At 39.9% G+C, this 25,720-nt stretch overlaps 1 protein-coding gene across 1 annotated transcript in view; it reads left to right on the forward strand.

The window, feature by feature from the left end:
* LOC114466762 (piezo-type mechanosensitive ion channel component 2) overlaps window positions 1-24,119 on the forward strand; it is a 216,453-nt gene extending 192,334 nt beyond the window's left edge. Inside the window, 10 exon segments of the mRNA XM_028452478.1 lie at window positions 1,248-1,406; window positions 1,492-1,639; window positions 6,101-6,289; window positions 6,380-6,472; window positions 10,738-10,907; window positions 11,065-11,181; window positions 21,562-21,641; window positions 21,776-21,951; window positions 21,954-21,997; window positions 23,867-24,119. Coding sequence (XP_028308279.1) covers window positions 1,248-1,406; window positions 1,492-1,639; window positions 6,101-6,289; window positions 6,380-6,472; window positions 10,738-10,907; window positions 11,065-11,181; window positions 21,562-21,641; window positions 21,776-21,951; window positions 21,954-21,997; window positions 23,867-24,119 — 1,429 coding nt within the window.
* The last annotated feature ends 1,601 nt before the right edge of the window (window positions 24,120-25,720 follow it).

Consider the following 25,720-nt stretch of genomic DNA (forward strand, 5'->3'; position numbering starts at 1 on the left):
GGTCACAGCACATCACTGATCCCAGTGTATACACAAAGGACAGTTTGCATGCATATACATCTTTAGATGCATATATTTATGTACTTTGTGCAAAACTTAAAGTTTTAATTAACAGATTCAGGGTTTGCACAATGATGATGCCTGGGTGGACATGCACAGAGATGTATGGTACAACCCAACTACCTTTTGGACCCTAATCCACGCTTTTAATGGGTTGGAGCCATAATACTTTGTCAAACGGATGAGATCCCCTTAAGATATTAAACATTTTCCATCCATCCTTTTGTCAGTTTGTGCAGTTAACAGCCCAACAACTCTTATTTTCTTTTGCTGCTTGACTTTGTAAACAATGACAAATGTCCTGCTTCCTGCCCTCGGGCTGTGCATCCATATCTGTAATGACGTTGCACAGAAAACTGTCTATTGGGCTTGCCTCCAAATATTTTCCATACATTTGTCACTAGACTGTCACAGCAGATTTTAATTCTCTACACAATAGTGACATCACATTATACCAACAGCACACTCTTGTCCTTTGTCCTGTCTTCCCTAACTATTTTACCCTTGTATTTCCATCTCGCTGCCCTCTCTTTTTATATCTTTCCCCCTAATAGCAGGTCCATCTTGCCATTTGATGAGAAGGGCTGGTCACAGTTATACACAATAATAAATGTATCATTTTATTTTTCACAAGAATAAATCATGCATAGCTATTGGAGAAAGATTGCATTGCATGTAATGCTAACCTATGCCAACATATGTAGACATGGTAACAAAAATATAAATAAAAGCATTATAATTACACTATTTTATTTTTTTTAAAAGGAAAGTAAGTTAGTGCCCTGCAACCCTGAAAAGGAGCAAGCCGGTGCATGACAGATGGATGGTATATTCATGGGTATTTTGCTTTCATTACACAAAAATATGATGAATCAATAATCAATAAAAATCCTTCACAGGCAGACTTTAATTGTTTGAGTTGTTTTGTAAATAGGAGTCGGCCAGAAAAGATAAAAGGGCAGACATTTTGAGTTTGAGACACTTGTTCTGCTTTGTGCATGATTTATGTAAACTAACATCACACCAACCACTACCCTTGTAATCCCTTAATTTGATTTCTAGTTATTTTTGGTTTGAAATGTTTTGAAAGACAAATAAACAGCAAATTGGTTTCCAAATGTAAAAGATTAACCAAAAAAACAAAAGATTAACTGATCAAAATTATTCTCTGCTTCTGGTTGCTCCAGGAGGTTTAACAGGAACCCAATTGCCCAGCTGTGGTACTTTGTAAAGTGCATCTATTTTGGCCTATCTGCCTACCAGATAAAATGTGGCTACCCGAATCGCATCCTGGGAAACTTCCTCACCAAGCACTTCAATTACTTGAACCTCTTCCTCTTTCAAGGGTACTGGAATGTGCTACACTCCTATTATTGAAATAATTCTTAAAATCATTAAAGGTATTAAATTGTATTTATTGTCCTCTCTCAGGTTTCGTATGGTTCCCTTCCTGACGGAACTGAGAGCAGTGATGGACTGGGTTTGGACTGAAACCACTCTGTCTCTGTCTAGCTGGATTTGTGTTGAAGATATTTATGCAAACATATTCATACTCAAATGTTGGAGGGAGTCTGAGAAAGTAAGTGAGCGCTTTGAAAATGGTAAGTAATTAACTTTGGTTCCCTGAACTAAATGGATGTCAGAATGTGGGATTTTATTTTATTTATTTTTTATTGGTTTACTTGAAAGGGGACAGTGCAATTTCATATAACCCATGAACAAACATGGTTAAAAAAAAGCCAGAACTAGCCAGAAGGCCATTTTTCATGTGTAGTCCCCTGGCCGAGATGTAAAAAGGCACAGAAAAAGCTAACATTGTCCATTGAAATGGATTAAACCTTGCATGTAACTGATCAGAATTTTTGTTGTATTTGCATACCTGAAGGAAATAATTGATAAATGAATATTTATTTATTTATTTATTTGCATGTGCTGTAGTAAAGAGGTTGTAAACCTTTGGTCCTGAAGCCTGGGGAGGCCTTTTGGATACCAAGTGATTTAGCCACTTTAGCCCTGCCTACCAAGCAAACAGGAGGCTAAGAGCAACAGATCAATCATTATTATTCAATTATAATAAAACACACAAGGGAGGAAAGACACGCACATACTGTACATGAAAAGACTAATTTCATTTAATAATATTTTACATTAAAGGATGGGAATTAGTTTTCACTATGGACATTTTTTTCCATAAATCACTATAAGCAAGTTGAGGTGTTTTAATTAAATTGGTGAAAAACACTTTTTTTACAGACTGATTCAACAGATTTTAGAATCAGTTAAAACGTTCTACTTGTTAAAAGAAATGCTGAAAAACAGTTTTTCTTCTTGTACAGAGCAGATAACAACACATCTGAATGAATTCTTCAAGATCAGACGTAGCTTTGTTGAACTTGAAGTCCTCTAGCTCTCACCATTGACAGTTTAACTTAAACATTGCCACTTATTCTGTGGGACTATGCCAAAGCATTCCACTTGGGAGAACAGCAATCAACAAACAGTAAAAAACAATTCAATCAAAAGGACAAAATGCTTTAATTACAATACCGGATGAAATCTCAGAGTCCTTTGCCAAATTCTTTAAGTCCCTATACTAAAACACAGACACGTGCTCTGACAGTAAAGTTTTCTCCACGTTTGTATCCAGTGTTGTTATCTGGTGCTCTCCTCCCTTTGGCCTGGCACATGGCTAGCCATGTGTCTTCTTTTGTTATGATATGTAAGACATTTGTGATTGTCAGGGTCAAACATGATCTCATCAAGAGATAAAGACATACACATAGGAAGAAATTCAAAAGTTTTCCAATAGTCTTTAAATTACAAGATTTTTTACATTTAGAAATCAAACAATCAGTTATTGTAGTTACTTAAATATGACATTTACTGCTGATTTAAAGCAATATAAACTACGTAAAATATTGATTTATTATTATTTATTATTTAGGGACCATTGTGCTTTAAAACTGTCTATTAGTATTTAATCTGACTGAGATTGTTTATATCTGATTTGTCTCATCACTTACAAACATGCTTTTGTTGTAAGATTATATTAAGTTGAAATCAAATGTTCTGAAACTTTGTCCTTTTCACTGAAAATAGGCTTTGAAAAAAGTTGGCCTGACTGAGGATACATTTTAATAACAGGAAGGGTTATTGAGTATAAGGATATATAATTATAGTATTTTAAGAAAAAAAAAAAAAAAAATATTGATAATAATTCAAATCAACACAACTATAAACATAAAGCATGCTGTAAAGCATGTGGTAACACTGCTGTAGCTCACCAAATCAGCAACCTGCTGTCTATTATGTGCTTATTTGACAGAACACAGCTTCAGAACAAATTGTTTATGCATTTTTCACCTAATTTATTCTTGTGCCAGAGGGCAGCCATCAGTTCGCCTCCTAAGCATCCATTTGTGCAGCTTTCTTGCACTAATTGAAACAAATGACCTGACCATTCATTTACCGTGCAGCGTCTGAGTCAAGGCCAACCAGAGCCTGTGTTCAAAAGATAAAGATTAGGCCAGACCCCGTGTGCGGGGTTAAAGCTCTAAGTAGGAGTGCAGCACTGTGATGGTAGTATCTGGTGCAGGTGTGAAATACATCTCCGCTGATCAAAGTGATGGTGTGTAGGATAGGAGGTAGGACTTAAGGGAGCCGGGCCTCTACCACGGCTCAGGGGAGCTGGAGAAGGCAGGCCCTCCCATGACTTGTGCCCAGAGGTGCCCAGAGTATGGACACATTCTGTTTAACGTCACCCATCGTGCAGATTTATAAAAGGGTTATATAAACCTATTTCATGTGACAAATACATATTAAATTAGGTGCATGTGCGCGCAGGCTCGGTGCAAAACAGCAGAAGCAATCGTGTCAACGTAATTGCTGCTAAGTCGATGGTGCACGGGAACGGACAGAGCGCTATCTCAGTCTCGATCCAGAAAAAGTTACCATAAAAAGCTGTAAATGTACTGATATGAAGACGTGGGACAGTGAGGAGGAGACTTAATGCTGTAGCGCTGCCTGTTTTTACAGCTGAGACAATCTAGTATGTGCAAAATTTGGTGACTGTTTATGCATTGGAAGTATGATTTCCCTGGAAGAAGAAGAGAAAATAAAGAAGAACACATAGGATAACAATAAGTTTCTGTTAGCTTATGCTGCCTGACCCCTATGAACTGTGAACTAAAATAACACAAATATCAATAAACATGGAATGACCAAACAGGTACAGCCATACCTGTCAAGTATTTTACCCCTGTTTCCCGCCATCTTCCCGTATTAGTATTTTCCCGTAAATATCCTGTATTTTAATGTAATAGTAATTAAAGATCCTTTACTAAACTGAACGCCGTCACTAGCCTAGTGCTGACAGCACCAACAAACCCGGAAACCACTCAGAAAAGAGATGATGAATGAAGACGTTCCAGTGAAAAAACAAAGAACTCGTATAAATACGTTGTGAAATGTGACACAGACTTTACCTTCCTAAAGACCAGCAGGATGGGACACAGTTACACGTTCTGTTAGATTAGTAACTGAGATTTTAACGTCTCCCACAGCGGAAGGAACAACGTAAGTCAGCATGAATAACCAGCCATTCACAAGCACCACAAATATACACTGCTTTCAAAAAGTTTTAAAAGATGTAAAATTGATGTCAAAATTAAAAGGTAAATGTCTAACTTAAAGACATGCAATGTGAAATTAACAGTAAATATGCAATGTGTTGACTTGTATATTAACTGTAAGTATATTAAATAAACACATGTGCTTCATATACACATTTATGTTTTTATTTAGGCTGTTTTATAATTTAGGAAATAGGGCTGGTGATATATCGAGATTCAAGATGTATCGAGTTTTCTATTTTGGCGATATAGAAAACTATATTTCATATATCAATATATATATATATATATATATATATATTTTTTTTTTTTTTTTTTTCTCAGAACAACATGTAAAGCTCAGTTAGATGTATTTCGGAGTACACATATTGTGTAGCCGTTTGTTAATAAATGTCCCTGTGTGTCATTTTGCATCAGCAAATTTAACCCAGAATTGTCTTTCTGGTCAGACTTTATTTGATAAAATTATCGAGATTTATATGGTATATCACCATTTTGAGAGAATATATAAAGATATGAGTTTTGGTCCATATTGCCCAGCCCTAGTACGATTGTTCACAGCATTTCAATGTTAATAAAGGTCGACCTACCAGATTCTAATCACACAATTGTATTTAGTAAGTGGTTGACAAGTGGCTGTTTTTAGATATCTTGTACACCTATCTTAAATAATATATAAGGGATACTGGAACTTGGTTGGGTGGGTGGGATGGCTCGTAGTGCAAGCCAGAAAATGTCCCTTTTTTTCAAATCCAAAACTTGACAGGTATGGTACAACAGAGAGGCCCACACAGGGCTGAAAACCACTATATAGTATCATGGGCCCTGACACATACTGTCACATGACAAAAATCACTTCATTAAGGGAATATAAATTTGATTATAATAGTGTCCAGGAATCTTTGCTGTTTTGCATCCATCAATCCGTATGACAAAATCTAATATATGTATATTATAAAGGAATAATTTGGACTGCATAATTGTTGGTGGGAACAACCCCTCTCCATCCCTTCATTTTCTGACACGCTTGCTCCTTTCTTCAGGGTCACGGGGGACTGCTGGTGCCTATTTCCAGCTCTCATTGGGCACTAGGCAAGGGTATACCCTGGACAGGGTGCTAGTCTATTGCAGGGCAACAAACAACAGACAACCACTCACACTTACATTCAGTCTTACAGGCAATCTGGAGACTCCAATCAACCCAACAGTCAGGTTTTTTATTGTGGGAGGAAGCCAGAGTACCCGGAGAAAATCCAAGCAGGCACAGGGATAACATGCAAACTCCACACAAAAAGGACCCAAGAGTCCATCCCAGGGCTTGAACCTAGGACCTTCTTGCTGTGAGGGAGATGTGCTAACCACTAATTCACAGTCCGCCCCTTACCACTGTTTGTTTGTCATTTATACAGAAATACCCACACACTCCTGGACAGAAGAAGAAGAAGGTGGTGAAATATGGGATGGGTGGATTTATCATCTTCGCTCTTATTAGCATCATCTGGTTTCCACTTCTCTTCATGTCACTTGTCCAATCAGCGGCTGGAGTGACCAATCAGCCAGTGGACGTCTCCATTCAGCTCAGTATAGCAGGATATGAGGTCAGGGTGTAAACTTGAGATAAAGTGCTAGCATACCACTCCCACTTCATGACCTTGTCTTTTAGAATTTTTCTGTGTGTGTTTTTGCAGCCGTTGTTTACCATGAGCGCTCAGGAGCAGAACTTGGTTCCATACACAGAGGCTGGATTCAACAGGCTAACCCAACTTTATGCTACGCATCCTGTAAGACGCAAACACAAAAAGCAACTGCTTGCCCTAATCTCAGCACCTGAAGTAAAATTTTCATTTAAGCACAAGGTTGTCCTGGGAGGAACTGTTATATTTACCTTTGCCAAGAAGGTAATGTTATCACCGCCATTTGTCTATTTGTCAGTTCGTTAATGTGGATGTTAGCAGGATATCTCAACAAGTTCTGAACAGATTTAAATGAAATTTGGTGAGCTGATAGACAATGTCAAAAGGAAGATGCTTTTTTAAAAAGACAAACAAACAAAACAATACATTGTCATTGTTTTTTTGATTAATTTGATTTTAAAACCAAACAAAAAAACAACTGTTTTTTTTTTTTTGCATTTGTTTTTGTCATTTTCCTTTTTCTGGTTTTAAATTAATAAAACAAACAAAAACAAAAAATAAAAACTATTTTTTTTTCTATTTTTTTTTTTATTTGGATTTGAAACAAAATAACCAAAGACGATGGGTACACAGATTCAAAACAGTGTACTTCCACTCATTCCTGAATTTCTGAGTTAAGTCCTTCTCAAATGCCAACAGGATTGATTGGCCTTGCATTGATGAAGCATAGTTGGGCGATGCTCAGTAAAAACATTTTTGAGAGTGGAAAATTTAGTTTTCACAAGATGTGGTACTAGCTCCAAATGTCAGGCCTTGTTTAAATGCTGTGAAGACGGTGGACTTGGCTTTCAGTGGTCCCAGGAACTGTTTCACAATCTGTATGATTAGGAAGGAGAAAATTAAAAAGGATTGAGGAATAAGTTTGGAATAAATATTTTTTTTTACCTCCTTGCTCTCAGAGGAGATAGACACTTTTTTCTTTGCTCCCTCTTTTTTCCTGCTTGCTGCTCTTTGTCTTGTTTCTGGCTTGTCACAATCTGATAGGGGCCTCTCTCTGCATCCCGATCTTAAATCTAAATCATGGAATTGATCAGCGGGTCTCTCAACGCTATTGGTCAAATTTTCTCAACAAGGAGGTTGGGCAAGTAAAGCCCGTATGTCCTGAGGATGTGGAAGACATCCACCAGATTGGAATTATGATAACGGGTCTTCTGCTGATTGGAACTGGCATTTTCCTGATTTATTCCAAAATTCGGATTACGTTGGCAGCATTATTGGAAAGCCTCTAGTCATTGACAGAAGGAGCCGAATTCTCAGAACTCTCAGATGGAATCCACTGTGGTGAACTTTTAAGGAGGAGTAGAGAGTTTGTGTCAAGGGATATGGCCACATTATTAGATGAATGACCAGTAACAATAAGGCTGGTAGTCAATGTTGTGACTAGCCTATCTGAAAACAACTTATCTAAATTCGGCCAACAGCCTGTTGTCAAGGTCTGTTTTTTCTCCACACTCTACCATGGATGGTATGTTGATTCGACGCTCTAACTTTTCCCTCACTTTCCAGTGAGCATCTGGGATTTCTTGTCTTGGCTAACAAACTCTCAAGGTCATCTCTACGGTTACGCCGTCCCACGTCATCCTTATTGAGACAAACTGTGAGAGACTGCAGCAGAGTTTCAGAAAACTGGCACATGCTCACATGAACACTGATTACTCTCACGATTTCACACAAAACCCTTTTTTTCACCGGCCCCAACCCCCCCTTCTTCCCTGCAGATTGCAGCAAGAAGCAAAGCGCCGTAAGGGCAGCTGTGTGCCATCCTTTGGCTGACTTACAAACTACCCATCCTAAAGCCCCACCCCCTGGTGCTAACGTGCTGTTGTATTTAATTGAATGTTGTGTTTGTTGGTTTTAGTCACAATGTTTGCAGAGGAGTTTTTTCATGATGCCAAACTGCCCCTCTTTACAAGGGCCTAGTTTGGTTTTGGTCTTATTTACCTCTTCTTCTGACCTCTTCTTCCATATTTCTCATCTAAGAAACGGAGCGCCGCCCTGCTGCTGGCTACTCCACAGTTCTCCCTTTCCTGTCCCCCCATGTTATAGGTGATTGTCTTGTCATGTTTCTTGGTCGGGATGTAATTGAAACTGAATTTCCTCTCTGGTATTTATATAGTATAAACATTCAATCAATCATAACAATAATGATCCCCCAAATAAAAATATACATTAAATACACAAAATACCCCCAGCCTGTGAGCCAGATAGCAAAATAATAGGTGACATGTAGGAGGTAGCAGTGCACCTTTGGATGAGAGATCATCCATACTCAGCAGAGCTAAGAGGGAGAGAGGAAAGAGTTTAAGAGACAGAAAATGGTTACGTGCAGAGCTGACGTTCCCAGCAGCGCACAGCAGCGCACACTCCGACCAGAGCAAGTGTGGAACTCATGGATAGTGTGGCGATTGTGAGATAAAACCATAAAAAAAACGGGGTAAGCAGTGACCCTCTGCATGTCCGGGAGGAAGAGGAAGTTATGTGTGTGCAGAATGACGGGAGAGAAAGTTGGAGGAATGCCAAAATACAGTAAGAAATCTATTTAACTCTGACCCAGATAGATAAATAATAATAATTTTGCCATCAAAAGCCCGGTTTGTGTTTTTTTTTATATAAGGAAACGACGTTCAGATGTTAGAGCTGTCACTAAAGCAAAAAAAAAAAAAAAAGCTTTAAAGTCACTGACAGGGTTTTTTTTACAAAAAGGCTTTTTTTCTCAGAAACTGAAGATTTGTGTAAAACTTGCTCTATACAACGGCTGATTACAAAAGAATGAAAAGAGCCAGAAACATTTTTTGATGAAAGTAGAGGCTTCAATCTTTCAGAATCTGGTGTCAGATTTCAGATAGTCATAGTAGAAAATATTCTGTGGGTCTTTAAAATCAGTCAAAATGCTCAAAAACGGCTGGCACTGAGGGGGTAGAAAATCTGAGAATGGCTGGCACTGAATGAGTTAAGTAAATGCTCATCTCATTGAACCAATTAAATAACATGTCTGATGTGTGATCTGTGTGACTGATCAAGGCTTGATGCTGAAATATCTGTTTACTTTAAAGGTCTCAAATACCATGTTACACATTATAATAATTTTGAAGGAGCATTTTAGCTTTTGAGATTTCTGCATATATTAAAAACAATACTGAATTTTTGCTTAATAGTCTTATTACCTGTTTCATTGTCCACTTTGCTTTTTCCGATCCTGCAGATAGCTCTGCACTGCAGGATCGGTCTTTGTAACTATTCTGTGCAGGGATCACTAAGCTGCAGTGGCCTGTTGTTATTCAACGCAGCTGTAATGTTATGGTGACCCTCGGTGTTGTTCTTGTCACTTGCTTTTTTTTCCACGTGGAAGTGTTACGCTGCCTGGTGCAGCTCCTTGTACTCCTTACCTGCTGTAGCTACACCCTACCTGCTGTAGCTAACCCTCATAGCCTGAATGTTTACTCCTGTGTGGCTGCTGATCTAGGTCTGAATGTTTTCAACAGAAGTGAGGCTGTAAGTAGCAGCCTGGCTCACTCCTGTATGTGTTGTCACCCGGTATTTTTGTACTTTTGTGGAAATATTTCCGGATATCCATGGTAAATCGCAACGCTGCCCGGCTTCAAACATCAAGCAATATGACTCAGTGACTCGCCCCCCTCTACTTGCAATTGGCTACCATGTTATTCTTTTGGTCTTAGGATTGGTTAAAATCAGTGCTACCAAAGTTACTTTTGACAGTAACTAGTACTCTAATGCTATTTTTTTAAAGAAATAAAGCAGTTACCGTTACAATATATCCGTTACTTTGCTAGCTGCAGTATACTTCCTGTTTACAGTGCCACTACATATTTTTGCGGAATGCCGTACCAACCACAGTAAAACAGAAGATAAAGAAGAAGATGTATTGTCGACGTGTCTCTGTTTACATCTCGTGTGCCAATCATGGCGAGTCAATGCGAGAGCAGGACGTTATCCAGGGACAGATCAGCAAAGCATGGCACGGTATGTTGTTGTAAATATACAGCCTGTCCCTATTATGGCGTCACTGCTTTCAGCAGCTTGTTAGCCTAATACATTTTGCATTGTGTAGTTTCACTTACATCCTGACCAAGAAACGTGGGGGGGACAGGAACGGGAGAACTGTGGAGCAGCCAGCAGCAGGGTGGCGCTCATTTTATTACCACCACAGGATAAATGGCCTTTGCCCTCATTTAACCACTTTATGGCTCTGACTAATGAAACCAAGATGTTTCAGTCCCCAATAAAAACAGGTGGTTAACTAAATACATTCATTGTTCAAACATCCTTGCAGTGTCATTTGATTGTACATTTTGCGGAAAGTTAATGTTATCTTTTTTGTTCCTTCTCTCAAGTCCGCGATGCAATTCATAATGAACTATGAAGCTGAGGATATTGTTGTGGCCAAGATCAAGAGTGATGCCAGTTTGCTGTGGAGCATCAGTCCGGCCAGTCGAGCAGCAATGGTCCAGGAGCTCAGCAACTCCTCCTACGTATACATAACTTTACGTTGGACACTGTTTCGGTCAGTTTGTTGATTATAACATATAACCACCTCTGTGGTTGAATGTTTTCAATCAATGAAAAAAAGCTAATTTCCTTGAAGCAAACTTTTGATTGCAGTTTACTGGGATACCCTCAACGATGAGACAACTTTTCTGTTATTCTCGCACTCTCTTCAGGGACGCGTCCATATCAATTAACCCAGAGACAATTGGGGAACACACAGTGAAGTTTGAAGACAGAGCCTTGAGGGAAGGAATTGTTCGAATGCTGACAGGCAACAGCAGCAAACCTGTGTGAGTCTTAACAACTGCTAATGATCCCAGTTAAAAAAAAAAAAAAAAACATATATGTATATGGAGTTCAAAAAACGAAACTTCAAAAAGTTCCATTTGGAACTATTTTGGCTTTAAATGAGGCAGAGACGGTAAAACAATAGGAAATCCAATTTGCAGGCGCTGCCACCAAGCTATAGGAGAGTCCGTGTATCATTCAATCATTCGTTTTTCATTATGTAACAAAAACATGAAAAATGGAAAAAACACTCATTATTTGATATTTTTTTCCAAAACCAAAATTAAAAAATTAAAAACACCTTGTTTTTCAAATTCAAGCTCTATTACTTCGGTACAGAAAATGAAAAACGGAAAACAAACACCTTTATTCGTTTTCTCCATTACTGATTGGCCAAAGTACGTGGCCCGAAAGTGAAGTGTTACACATTACACGATATCTTTAGCATTGCAACACTCAGGGGTCTTTAAATCCTCAGAAATGTCCATGAGGAGGTTCTGTGCCCAACACCAGCTAAAGTGAAAAGGACACGTTTCGGATGCACAGTTGGAAGCAGCGATCTTGTAATGCCGCACTTCTGTTAACGGCTGTTAGCGTCGGATGAGAGTACACTTGTCTTTTCCTGACTTTTTTTCCTGAAATTTCAAACTGTTTCAGCTGATGGCGTTACTCCAGTTGTCTTACTGTATCAACCGGTCCATCTTGTGCACTTCTATACTACAATGACGGAAATGTCTGTGTGCGTGTGTGTGTGTGGAGTAAATATCTCCCCGACGCGATGCGGGTTCGACCTGAAACTTGGTCAATGGGTTCCAAATACCTCGAGTGTGTGTATCTGTTATTTTGGAGTAATTTGGTCATTTCAAAATGTTTATTTTAATTTCATTTCACTTCTGAACGGCCCCGAAATGAAACCTATTCAACTTTTGACCTCAGAGTGTGAGGGGGCGCTAGCGCACCATCTATATCTATTTCACTGCACAGCTCACTTCCGGTGCGTGCATGAACTCCCGTGGACTTCTCTTTTGAAGAAAAATACTTTTTTACTCTTCTTTATTTGGTGATGACATTTCGAAACGTTTATTTTCATGTTAGTTTGACCATTCGCTAATTAGACCGGATAGACCTCATCCGGAAGTTATTGACGGCAATGGCGCTGTGTTGAAAGCTGCACATTTCTCAGCAGCGCACGTGTGTGAGAGAGAACCAACGGAGGAGATTTGTGTCTAAGGTAGAGAGTCACATGAGGTGTATTGACTGCATAGGCCTTCAACTGTGACCTAACCATATCAGAAATCAGAAATCAGAAATCAGAAATGTTTTATTTGCCATGTACAGTTTTGAGGACAGTACAAGGAATTTGACTTGGTGGTTGGTGCACAAAACAAGCAACAAAAAGAAATAAAAGAAATAAAAACAGAACAACAAAGCACAACCCAGCAACAATAATAATAATAATAATGATAAATATAAAGGATGAGGGATAATAAAGGATAGATAGAGAATAAAGGATAAATAGGATAAATATAAATATAAATATATATATATACAGTGCAGCAGGTATCAGCTGGTGGAGGTGGTGATCGGGTGGGGGGGGGGGGGGTTCAGTGGGTGACTTGGGGTGTGTTCATGTGGATGGTGGCAGAGGGAAAGAAGCTGTTTTTGTGTCTGGAGGTTCTGGTCCTGATGGACCGAAACCTCCTACCAGAAGGGAGAGATTGAAACAGTTTATGACCGGGGTGGGAGGGGTCGGCCACAATCTTTCCTGCACGCCTCAAAATCCTGGAGGCGTACAGGTCCTGGAGGGAGGGCAGATTGCAGCCGATGACCTTCTCTGCAGAGTGGATGATACGCTGCAGTCTGGCCTTGTCCTTGGCCGTAGCTGCAGCGTACCAGATGGTGATGGAGGAGCAGAGGATGGACTGGATGATGGAGCTGTAGAAGTTCACCATCATCTTTGTTGGCAGACTGAACTTCTTCAGCTGCCGCAAAAAGTACATCCTCTGCTGAGCTTTTTTGATAAGGGAGCTGATGTTCAGCTCCCACTTGAGGTCCTGAGTGATGATGGTCCCCAGGAAGCAGAAGTACTCTACAGAGCTCACTGTAGAGTCTCCCAGGGTGAGGGGGGTGAGGGGGGCTGGGTTCTTCCTGAAGTCTGCTATCATCTCCACTGTCTTTAAAGCATTGAGCTCCAGGTTGTTCTGGCTGCACCAGGACACCAGCCGGTCTGTCTCCCACCTGTAGTCGGACTCGTCTCCATCAGCGATGAGACCGATGATGGTCGTGTCGTCTGCAAACTTCAGGAGTTTGACCGACTGGTGAGAGGAGGTGCAGCTGTTGGTGTACAGGGAGAAGAGCAGAGGAGAAAGAACACAGCCCTGAGGAGATCCAGTGCTGATGGTCCGGGGAGCAGAGATGGTTTTTCCCAGCTTCACGTGCTGCTTCCTGTCAGACAGGAAGTTTGTGATCCACCTGCAGGTGGAGTCTGGCACGTTCAGCTGGGAAAGCTTGTCCTGAAGGAGAGCTGGGATTATTGTATTAAAAGCAGAGCTGAAGTCCACAAACAGGATCCTGGCGTAGGAGCCTGGGGAGTCCAGGTGCTGGAGGATGAAGTGGAGAGCCAGGTTTACAGCATCGTCTACTGACCTGTTGGATCTATAGGCAAACTGCAGGGGGTCCAGGTGGGGGTCGGTGATGTCCTTGATGTGGGAGAGCATGAGGCGTTCAAAGGACTTCATGACCACAGATGTCAGAGCGATGGGTCTGTAGTCATTAAGTCCTGTGATCCTCAGCTTTTTAGGGACAGGAACGATGGTGGAGGCCTTAAAACAGGCTGGTACGGTGCATGTCTCCAGTGAGGTGTTAAAAATGTCTGTGAACACTGGAGACAGCTGATCAGCACAGTGCTTCAAGGTAGAGGGAGAGACAGAGTCCGGTCCACAAGCCTTACGGGGGTTTTGTCTCCTGAAAAGTCTATTCACATCTCTCTCTTTGATGGAGAAAGGTGTCTCTGTAGGAGGGGGGGAGGAGGGGGGGAAGATAGGGGAGAGAGCCTCTGTAGGCAGCTGGGGTGAAACTGTAGCTTTGATGTGGGGGGTGAAGGTGTTGGAGTGAGGCTGGTCAGAGGTGTGAGGGGGGTTGGAGTCAGGTCTGTCCCATTGTCTGTCAAATCTACAATAGAACTCATTCAGACTGTTGGCCAGGCAGAGGTCGTTAGCAGCAGCAGGGGCTCTGGGCTTGTAGTTTGTAATTTGCCTGAGCCCTCTCCAGACAGAAGCCGAGTCATTTGCAGAGAACTGATATTGTAGCTTCTCTGAGTACAAACGTTTGGCTTTTCTCACCTCCTTTTCAAACGTGTACTTCGACTCTCTGTACCTGGCTCTGTCTCCACTCCTGAAAGCGACCTCTTTGTCTGTCCTCAGCCCTCTGAGCTTAGCTGTGAACCAGGGTTTGTCATTGTTATAACTCACCCTGGTCTTTGATGGAATGCAGCTGTCCTCACAGAAGCTGATGTAGGACGTCACAGCGTCTGTAAACTCATCCAGAGAACTGTTCGCAGACCTGAAAACATCCCAGTCAGTCCAGTCCAAACACTCCTGGAGTTTCTCCACTGCTTCACTGGTCCATTGTTTAGATTCCTTCACCACAGGTTTACAGAGCTTCAGCCTCTGTCTGTATGAAGGAATCAGATGGACCATCAAATGGTCCGATTGGCCCAGTGCAGCACGGGAAACGGCGTGATAAGCACTGCTTAGTGTGGTGTAACAGTGATCCAGTGTCTTCTCCTCTCTGGTCGGACATTTAATTAATTGTCTATATTTGGGGAGCTGGTGTGAGAGGTCCCCTTTATTAAAGTCACCAAGCACAATGATAAAAGAGTCCGGGTAGGTCCGCTCCATGCACAGGATCTGGTCGGCGAGTGTGCGCTGTGCCTCGCGCACATCAGCTGACGGTGGGATGTACACGCCAACCAGGATGAATGAAGCGAACTCACGGGGAGAATAGAAGGGTTTGCTGTTGATAATAAAGGATTCCAGGTGAGGAGAGCAGTGCTGGAGGATCACTGTCACGTCGTTACACCAGTTACTGTTCACATAAAAGCAGATTCCTCCACCTTTCTTCTTCCCGGTGAGCTCCGCGTCTCGGTCCGCTCTGTGAAGTTGGAAGCCGGCCAACTGCAGCGCAGAGTCCGGTACCGCTCCACACAGCCACGTTTCCGTGAAGCACAGAACAGAAGATGAGGAGAAGTCTCTGTTTCTACCCAACAGCAGCTGGAGTTCGTCCACTTTGTTACACAGTGAGCGCACGTTAGAGAGGAATATCCCCGGTAACGGTGTGCGTCGGCCGCGCTGGCGGAGGCGCACAAGCGCACCGGCTCTTTTTCCTCTCCTCCGGCGCTTCACTGCGTGAGCAAAGGTGAGCGCACCTTTGAGTAAAATGTCCAGTAAATCCACAGAGGAAGCGATGAAAGTGGGGAATAAATCTCTCGGGGTTGTTGCCCTGACATTCAAGAGCTCTTCTCTTGAATAAGAGAAGCCAGTTGCGGATTTTACAACAAAAACAAGACAAAAAAGTGCGCACCAACACACCACAGCAGCCATCCGCGGCGCCATCTTGCATTTTTATATATATATATATATATATGGGGTTTACTACCCTAGCCAGTTGTCTCTGTAGACCTGCTGTTTGCATGTGACATTGCCTTGTGACCCTCAGGGGCATCCTGTTCACATTTCCTGCTCTTCCTCAAAATGTAGCTTCAGCCCATAAACAATCTAACTCCGGCCTTTGTTCATTGTCTTGTGAGGGTCTTACCACCATAACGGACAACTGTTGCTTCCTTTCTTTGTCTTTGTCTTAAACTCCACCCGTTGGTCCTTGGTTTCCCGTTAAATCATACTGTATATGCCTTTTTTAGCTGGTTTTCTTCAGAGTACATTTGGCCATTCGTGCTCTCACAGGGGTTCTGCCTTTCTCCTGTTTTTGGCCTGAGAACATGGTTTGACCTGCTTTGTTCTCCCAGGGTCCCTATTCCGGCCCTGTTCTTTTGATTCTGCTTGTGTTAATAAACTTTGTATTATTTTGCAAGTACGTTTCAATGAAGATCCTTTTTCCACACCACCTTTTCCATCATCCACATCATCACCCTGGGGGAGACACGACACACACACACCGATCAGGTGCGCTTCACTATCGACCACCGTCTACGTGTGTGTGTGTGTGTGTGTGTGTGTGTGTGTGTGTGTGTGTGTGTGTGTGTGTGTGTGTGTGTGTGTGTGTGTGTGTGTGTGTGTGTGTGTGTGTGTGTGTGTGTAATGGACCACCATTTAGTCCGGTTACAATCTGTGTCACGACACCCGTCCATTGGGTGGTAGTGACTGTAGTGTTGAGTCAGATCAGTAAACGGTGCTACATAGTGAACGCCTGATGATTACTGCAGCTTCACTCACGACACACCTGCCACTACACCTAACTAATGAAAATAGTTAAGTTTACTGAACGTTTGACAGGCACACACACTAAACAACAACAAATATGAAAATAACTCAAAATACACAAAACTAAATATTTATACAAAAATTACACAAAAGAAAGAAAGAAACTACACTAAAAAAAGATACAAAATGACTAAAGAATCACACCACTTAAAGCAACAAAAAATAATTATACAAAAAAAATGCATAAATGACGTAAAACAAAAAACTAAACAATATTTATACAGGATGTACACAAAACGACAACAGAAATGCAGAAAAATATACAAAAAGGCTCCAAAAACACACAAAATGACTCCAAAAAACATATTACAGAAAAATACACCAAACGACAACAAAAACATGAAAATGACTCAAAATACACTAAACTAAATACTTATAATCCCACATGAATGCATACTTTCGACGGTCACTGTAGATTACAGAAAAATACACCAAATTAAAAAAACATAAAAATGACTTGAAAAAAAAAAACAACACATTTATCATGCGCATGTCTCATAGAATTAAACTAGGGAAATTGCACACGCTATTTTACTTTGCACCTGCAAATATACCCCTTTATAATGCTACAGAGTATGTTGTTATTATAATGGCCATAATTGACAACTCTTCTTAAGCTCCCACTATATGAATACATACTTCCGATGGGCACTGTACTCGACTTCAAAAAAATATACATTTCCAGAAAAATACAACAAAAATATGAAAATGGCTCAAAATACACAAAACTAAATATTTATACAAAAAATACACAAAATTACTCCTGAATCACACTACAATAGCAACAAAAACAATAAATATACCAAAATACACAACTCCAAAAAACATACATCACAAAAAAAAATTCAAATAAAAAAACAGCAAACATTTATGCACAAAAAGACAACAGAAAGATACACAAATACACATGACTCCAAAAAACATATGTTACAGAAAAATACACTATACAAAAAAATATAAAAGTGATGATGATGTCATGCACATGTTGTCCCATAGAATAACCAGGAAAACTGCACCCACATTTTGCACCCGCAAATATACCCCTTATGCTCCCACATGAATTCATACTTCCGACGGGCACTGTACTAGTCCTTCAAATTTGTAAATTTAATTAAAATAATAGCCTAATAAAAATGGACCTGGTTAGTGAATATTGTACCTCGCTTTTCAAAAACACTTTACAGTTGGTAAAACAACTACACAAGTATGAAAAAGAAAGCAACAACAATAAAATAAATACATAACAATCAAAAGTTGAAAGCTTGGGAGAGGAGTGTTTAAGCAGAGGAGGTCTGTCGCTTTGATGCAGCTTCTCCCATCGGTTTTACAAAAGTGCTCAGACCCACTGCAGACCCAGGTAGTCAGTGTTTTCATTCACCAGGGGTGGAAGTGAAATGACTGCCCTTGCTTCTATACTGCTGCTGAGCTGCTCCCATCAGTTTTTAAAAGTGCTCGGCATTATTGATGATAAGATCGCTGCTTCCAACTGTGCATCTGAAACTTGTCCTTTTTGCTTTAGCTGGTGTTGGGCACAGAACCTCCTCACGGACATTTCGGTGGATTTAGAGACTCCTAAGTGTTGCAGAGCTAAAGATATCTCGGAATGTGTTCCGAATATTCCTCCAGTCCAGCCATGACACAGCTTGTGTTATCGGACAGTAACTGACACGGGTAAAGCTTCACCTCCGGGTCACGTACTTTGGCCGGTAATGGAGAAAACAAATAAAGATGTTCGTTTTCCGTTTTCTGTACCAAAGCAAAAGAGCTTGAATTTTAAAAACGTTTTCCGTTTTTTCATTTTGGTTTTGGAAACAAATATCAAATAATGAGTGTTTTTTCCATTCATGTTGACGGAGGTGTGCGCGGGTGGGGTGGGGGTGGAGGGAATATTAAAGAGCATCACACGCTTTTAACCAACGAGCACTTTCAGATGATCATGTAAGCAAGGGCCACAAAAAATAAATAATAAAATTAAATACACACGAACTTTGAAAAGGGCACTTGCTTGGTCCAGAGGGCAAAGGTAGGTGCTTCAGCACCACCTAGTGTCTACCTGTACACGCCACTGTTGCTCATCCACTGATCATGAGCGTCAGGTTAATTTACAATGTAATTTTGGTCCCCTACGTTGTGTTTCAACCAGCATAGGGAGCTTTTCTATTATCATTTCCTTTTTAAATCAGTGCCATCATAATAATTGCTCCACCCTTGGACGCAAAAGGGACTCCAGGCGTGCCTGTGTTGTTTAAACTCTCTTTTTAATCTGCATAACCAAGAAACAAATACATCAGCCACACCGTCTATTTAATACAGGCAATCTGCTGTGATGCTCCCGTCTTCACCTGAGGATCCCGAGAACCCCTGCAGCCATGATGCTGCCTGTCATATTTATAACTCACAATTGAATCATTCTACATTGCGCACGGATGTGAATACTGTCAGGTTGAAACAGATGTAGGCTTAAAAAGACGGCTTCATTCGGATCAAACGAGTTCAGGTCTTCTTTTTTCGGCCTGAATAAAGTTCTATTACAGGGGTCACCAACATGTTGCTCGCGGGCACCAGGTAGCCCACATGGACAGTAGGAAAGCCCTGTTATATAAGTGTTTATAAGTTTCACTTTCAGTTACTAGCCCTTTAAGAGGAACGTAGTTTAGCAGTTTTGCATGCTTGAGCAGAGTGTGTTGCATGTTGACCAGCTGCAGAGCTGCATGTGTGTGTTTTTCTCCTGTTCCATGGAAGATGTGTGTACATGAGAAATGTAAGTAGTGGCTGATTCATGTTATAACACATGATAATGCATCTTGGAGGATATTTGTGTATACAAGTTAACTACTTTGTGATAGTTGCTAACTCATGCATCCTGGTTATGCTAGCTATGCTCTCCTTACTTACATTGCTGTTAGCATGCATTGAAGAGGTTTATTTTCTGATTTATGTTATTATTTCTCTTGCTAATTGCTTATGTTGATTATTGCCACTCATGGTCATTATATTTGCATTATATGAGTGTTTAATTGTGAGTTAAGTGCTTTTATGATGCTTTGTGTGTGTTAATACTTATGCAGCTTTATTCATATGTGTGTTAAATTACTGATATATAGCACTATATTTTTGCATTGTGTTTACAGAACCACGTTCTTCCAAGTAAAGCCTTTATAAATTCTGAACTGCTTCCGTGACTCTCTAACCGGAGTCAGACTCCCATAGTGTCACTGGCTCTTTTTTGCGCACCCTGTAGAGGCCCCAAACCTCTCTTTCATGGACCATGTGAGGTGCCCTCAGATCTGTCCTGGAGTTCTTGTCACCAATGAGTACCATCTAAAATCTGATTTACTTGCCAGGCTTAAAACCCACACAGATAAATACAGATGTAGTCAGTGCCTTAGTAAAGTTACATACTGCTAAACTTTATATGAAATTACCCATCTTTTTTAAGTGTCACAGATTTGGTATAAAGGTTGTGAATGGTTCAAAAACTCAAAGTGGATCTTTGATAAATATTACATAATGGTTAAATTGTACAAATAAGTAGTACATGTTACATTTTTATGATTATTTAAAGTTATTAGTGGCTAGTAAAATACGAACATGATGATTTCCTGTGAAACGTCATTAAAATGACTCAATTGTATAGATAAGGAGAAATAAAGTGTTGCATGTTGAAACTTAAAATGAAAACTTATTTGTATCTATTAAGTGCTTTTTAAACTGGTAGCCTTGCAGACTATTCATTAGCTTTGAAGTAGCTCACAGTTTCAAAAAGGTTGGTGACCCTGTCTACTGTGTGCATCCTCCGATTTGTAACCCATAATCATCGTTCAATATTAAACAGTGTTGTCCATAATTCAAACAAAAACAGTCAACTAAATAAATCAATAGAAAAAATTTAAAAAATTAAATTTGAAAAGTGCATCTAGTAATCATGACCCTTCAACAATTCAAAAATATGTTTTGGCTTTAAAGTAAGGCAGTTCCAAAAAAAATTAAATAAAACCTTTAGCTTTACTTCACAAAATGTGGCAGTCAGAGTTATACATTTCAAATTTTTCTGGGGGGGGAAGCCCCCTGCAACACTCATGCTGGCACTGTTCACTCGCGCACCTCTCCACCCCCCCTATGCTGTGAATAATTACTGCTGAGAACCCTGTGTTGCAATAGTAATTCTCCTCATGTCTCTGTTTTTCACACTAATCACCCAAACCCCTCAGACCCCACACTGCGATCTGTACAGGCGATCGGTGCAGAGAAAAGCAACCCTCAGCACTGAAGACACCACTCACCCTCTGCATCACTCCTTCTCTCTCTGCTAACCATCAGGCAGAAGATACAGAACCCCACTGGCCCATAAAAACATCTACAAAAAAAACAATAATTCCATCTGCAGTCGCTGTACTAAATAGCACCTGGTAGCACTGTACTTTATGCTGTTCTTTTTGATTTGTTATTCTTTAATGATGTGTGTTTTTACTGAATGAGTTTTAATGAGCCATGTTGAAAGACGAATTTCTGCTCTTTTGAACAGACAATAAAGTTCTATTCTATTCTAATTCAACCCTGCTAGCTGTGTAGCAGACAGAGATAGAGGGTTTAATTTTATTTCTCACCAGGCTCAGCCATGTGCCATGTTTTGTAAGATTTAAACATTGAAATTTGGTTTAATATCCGTTTGTTAATACATATGGGGTTTAAAGCAATGCTGCCATTATCCAGTTGTAAATCCAGGTGTACATACTGTAAATGTGCTAGTTACTGTATGTGCTTCTCAGAGTAGTATACATTCAGGGAAAAAGTCCACAGCCCTATCATCCTTAGTGAGCCCAGTGAGCATCATCAGTGTATATTTATTTGATCCATGATAAAATGTGTCCTCCTTTCTCATAGGATAATACATTCTTTGCTGCCAAAGTTCATCAGGGGCCCCAAAGGACTAGTATCCAAAATGGCAACTAGGATGGCTGTTGGTAATTTCCATTTGTTACGATATGACTTATTTTATGTTTTACTCTCAGTAATTGTTACGTATTGTGAGAGCTTTGTCCTATGCGTTCCCTTCCTGTGTGACACATTCATTTTGAACCAACTTGTTTCTCCTCAGAGGACCATCCTGAGCTTCAGTCGCTGGCATTTTTCAGGCCCATGTCAATCAGACTCCAGCAGACCAACAGTATATTGGAGAAGCCCACTGACCAGTGGTGGGTGGTGGAGGAGTGCTCCCCAGTGCTCAGCTCCTCTGAGCACAAATGTCACAACATAGAGGATTGTGACCATCAGTGACAAAGTCAGGCCCATCCAGTCTGGGTTTTCTGGCTGGTCACGGGTACGTAGTGTAAACAAGATTTATAAAAGTGTTTTTTTTTTGCAAACTGCATTGGAAGAAAGCCTCAAACAAGCATCAGTTACGTCAGTGCTTCTTTGACACCCTAGGTGAGATTTCTTTTGGCACTCCCTTATACAGCATTTTTATATACCAAGTAATTGATATTTACATCATTGTTATATTATTATTATCAGAATCATTTCTAACACTTACATAGTGGTCTTCACCATATCAACAAAGACGCTTTACATAATCAGAAAATATGAGCGAAATTACTTTGACATTTTATTTAATTTTGATGAAAGGGTTTCACAAACACATAAAAGAACACATACAAGCAAATAAAAGCCAATTTCAATATCTTAGTAACAAATTCAAAATACAAAATTTTTAATATTATTATAGTAAGGCATTGCTCAAAAGCAAAATACAGATAAAAAATAGATGGATAGTGGTGGGTGGCTTCATCAAGTATTCTTCTTAATTTAAATACTTAGGACTAAAATGTTTTACTATTGACATTCACATTTTGTGAGAAGATGCAAAACTTCCAGATTTAACATAACACAATACTGGAATTGCAGTAATGAACACACATCAATTTAAACATTTGCAGTTTGCAGAGGTATTGCACAAAGAAACTATTTAGTAAAAATAGCATAATTTTCTGGTAGCGATTTATAAAGCAGCTTTAACATCACGAGCTAAAAAAGCCCCATCCATTCATCTTTCAGTCAAGGCCTTACAAGTTGACGTCCTTGTCAACAAATACTGAATGCGTTCCGCATCAATGTCTGATCTCTAGCAGTGTCACTCTGAAGTGCTGTATGTTTGAAAACAGGTTTATGTTTTAGTGTGTGGTGAGGGGTTTTACAGCCTTAAGACATGTATAATAATAGTAAAAAATAAAGCTGACTACTTCGTGGATTTCGCCTATTGCGGGTTATTTTTAGAACGTAAGCCCCACGATAAACGAGGGACTACTGTAAAACTATTTATTTTTATTGTCATTAAAACTAGACTTTCTAGTTATTAAAAATACTACAAAGTTTAGTATGCTAATAATATTGATTGTTTAAATAAAAAAATAAAAAAATACATTTTTAAAAAAAATCTTGTGATCCTATGATGGCCGGCGCCCCAAGCATTTTCCTATGCCACAGGCCGGCTTTGAGTTACATCAAAGACCAAGTAGCTCAGATTTAAGAAGCTTGTATGTTGCTTCAGTGCTTGGATAACCATGTAAGCTAACGGCTGCTTAACATCTTTGGGTTTTTGACTTTATGATAGAATGAAATTCATGCCTTCAATCCCTTTGTTTTGTTAGTTTCTTATAACAATACAAGTCAGTCTAGATTGGCAAACCAAATACAATATTACAGTTTAATTTTTATCTAAAGCGACGTACAACACAAGGAGTTGGGGTTAAGGGACATTCACAGTGATGGCCCAGGTTGGATTCAAAGCGTTGACCTGCTTCCTTAACCGTTACACCACCACCACCACATTTTTGTAATATTTAAAAAACATTTTTTCAATAATGGTTTACAGGATGAACTCTTCACATCTGTAGTTTCCAAACTTTGGCATGGTTTTGTGGGATTTTCATGGTTTCCTTAAGCATACATGTGTTCTCCTGGCACTCTGACCTTTACATTCATCAACAATCCTAATTTTGGCTTTTTAGCATTGCCAGGTTCCTCCCCCAATAATTTAGGGGTATGCCCACACTCATAATTTCTGAAAATCACTGTAAAATGATGCAGCTAAAATGTGAACTATTATCCTCCAATAAATACATGATGCAGTGGTCATAAAAAAGAATCTGGGTTACAAGGACTTATTTGACTGTTCTTGCTCTCTTTACAGCATCGTAGGTCTCTACATGTCAGTGGTCCTTGTCATTGGAAAGTTTGTCAGAGAATTTTTCAATGGGATTTCCAGATCTATCATGTTTGAGGAGCTGCCATGTGTGGACAGAGTTCTAAAGCTCTGCACAGACATTTTTGTAGTCCGAGAGACGGGAGAGATGGAGCTGGAAGAGACCCTATTTGAAAAACTCATATTCCTCTATCGATCACCAGAGACAATGATCAAGATGACCAGAGAGAAGGACAGCTAAGACTTTTGCGGCACATTTTCTGGAATTTTTGTTGTTGTAGGGCAACCTAAGACAACAAATGCAAATGTAGAAAAAAAGTTGAAAATTAAATAAAAAGTCTTGCTGGAAAAAAACTATACTGATGTCAACTGATTTTACATTTTATGGTGAACATTGGCAATAATATCAATGGGCTGAGAATATCGTCCATCTTTTTTATCACTCGGCTCACTCTGGGCACACAGTTCTATGGGCATGATAAATTGATAAATAAAGTTTCACCAATGTTCGCTGGACCTAAGCAAATAGGCAAAGAAAAACTCAAAAAATCCAGTGGGAAAATTAATTACACACAAACATGTCATGTACATCCAAGGTGTGCATTAGGGTATAAACACGTGATGAAAATATCAGCGTTTATAATGCCGTGTTTGGAGAAATTTGCATGTTTCGCTGTTTGCTTTGAGCACAAACTATTTGAGTCTATTTCGAACTTCCGTTATCACAACAAATTACGTTTAAACACGTGGTGAAAATATCAGTGTTTATAATGCTGTGTTTGCGGAAAAATATGCATGTTTACACGGACTTTGCGGGCATGTGTTCACAGTTTAGAGCCAGAGAATATTCGTCCGGCCCTCCCCTCTCTCATGTCCAGTTTAACTGACGTTCAAAATAAAATTAAAAGGCACTTTTTGCAATGTAATCACCAAATATGTCTAAAATAATGGCTACACACATTCTGGCTATGTGCAAGCTGGTAATGTGGTGTGTAGTGTTATAAGGGGGTATATTTGCGGGTGAAAAGTAAATTGCGTGTGCGATTTCCCTGGTTTAATTCTATTGGACATGCGCATGATAAATGAGTTTGTTTTTTTTTTTACTCATTTTTATATTTTTTCATTTGGTATATTTTTCTGTAATGTATGTTTTTTGGAGTCATGTGTGTTTTTGTATCTTTCTGTTGTGTTTTTGTGCATTTTTTGTGTAATTATTGTTTTTGTTGCCATCGTAGTGTGATTCTGGAGTCATTGTGTATTTTTGTATCTTTTTTGGTGTAGTTCTGTGCATTTCTGTTGCTATTTTTTGTATAAATATTTATTTTTTTGTATTTTGAGTTGTTTTCATATTTTTTTGTTGTGTCTCTCTCTACCTGGTTGCCATGTGGGAGTCTATCTCCTCCGTTGGTTCTCTCTCACACACACGCAGCATCAGAAGCGCGCATGCACATACAGATTTTTGAAATGCGTGTGTAGAGAAAAAAAAAAGGACCTGCAGGAACTAGCTTCCGGGAACTCTTCTGTTGTCACAACTCTCTCTAAACGGCTCTGTGTGTGTTCAGTGTAAGCATTTGGTTATATAGCACGTGGTGAAAATATCAGCGTTTATAACAGCCAATCCTTCCTTTTGTTCCATTCACTGAAAGTATGAAACATTTTCTGACCTTACTTTTGCTGAAGCTCTGGTAGCTCAGGTGTTGGTCTCCCATCTTTTAAAAGCTCTCGTTTTTCCTCAAAAAAAAGTTTCTCTATCATCTCTAGTGCTGTCATCCTGCCTTTAGTGTTATCCTGCCCACTCGCTAGAGAACGTAGCAGCAGCGGTCACATGGCATCGATTCACTA

This window comes from Gouania willdenowi, chromosome 7 (assembly GCF_900634775.1).
Source record: "Gouania willdenowi chromosome 7, fGouWil2.1, whole genome shotgun sequence".
In the NCBI taxonomy this organism is placed as follows: Eukaryota; Metazoa; Chordata; class Actinopteri; order Blenniiformes; family Gobiesocidae; genus Gouania; species Gouania willdenowi.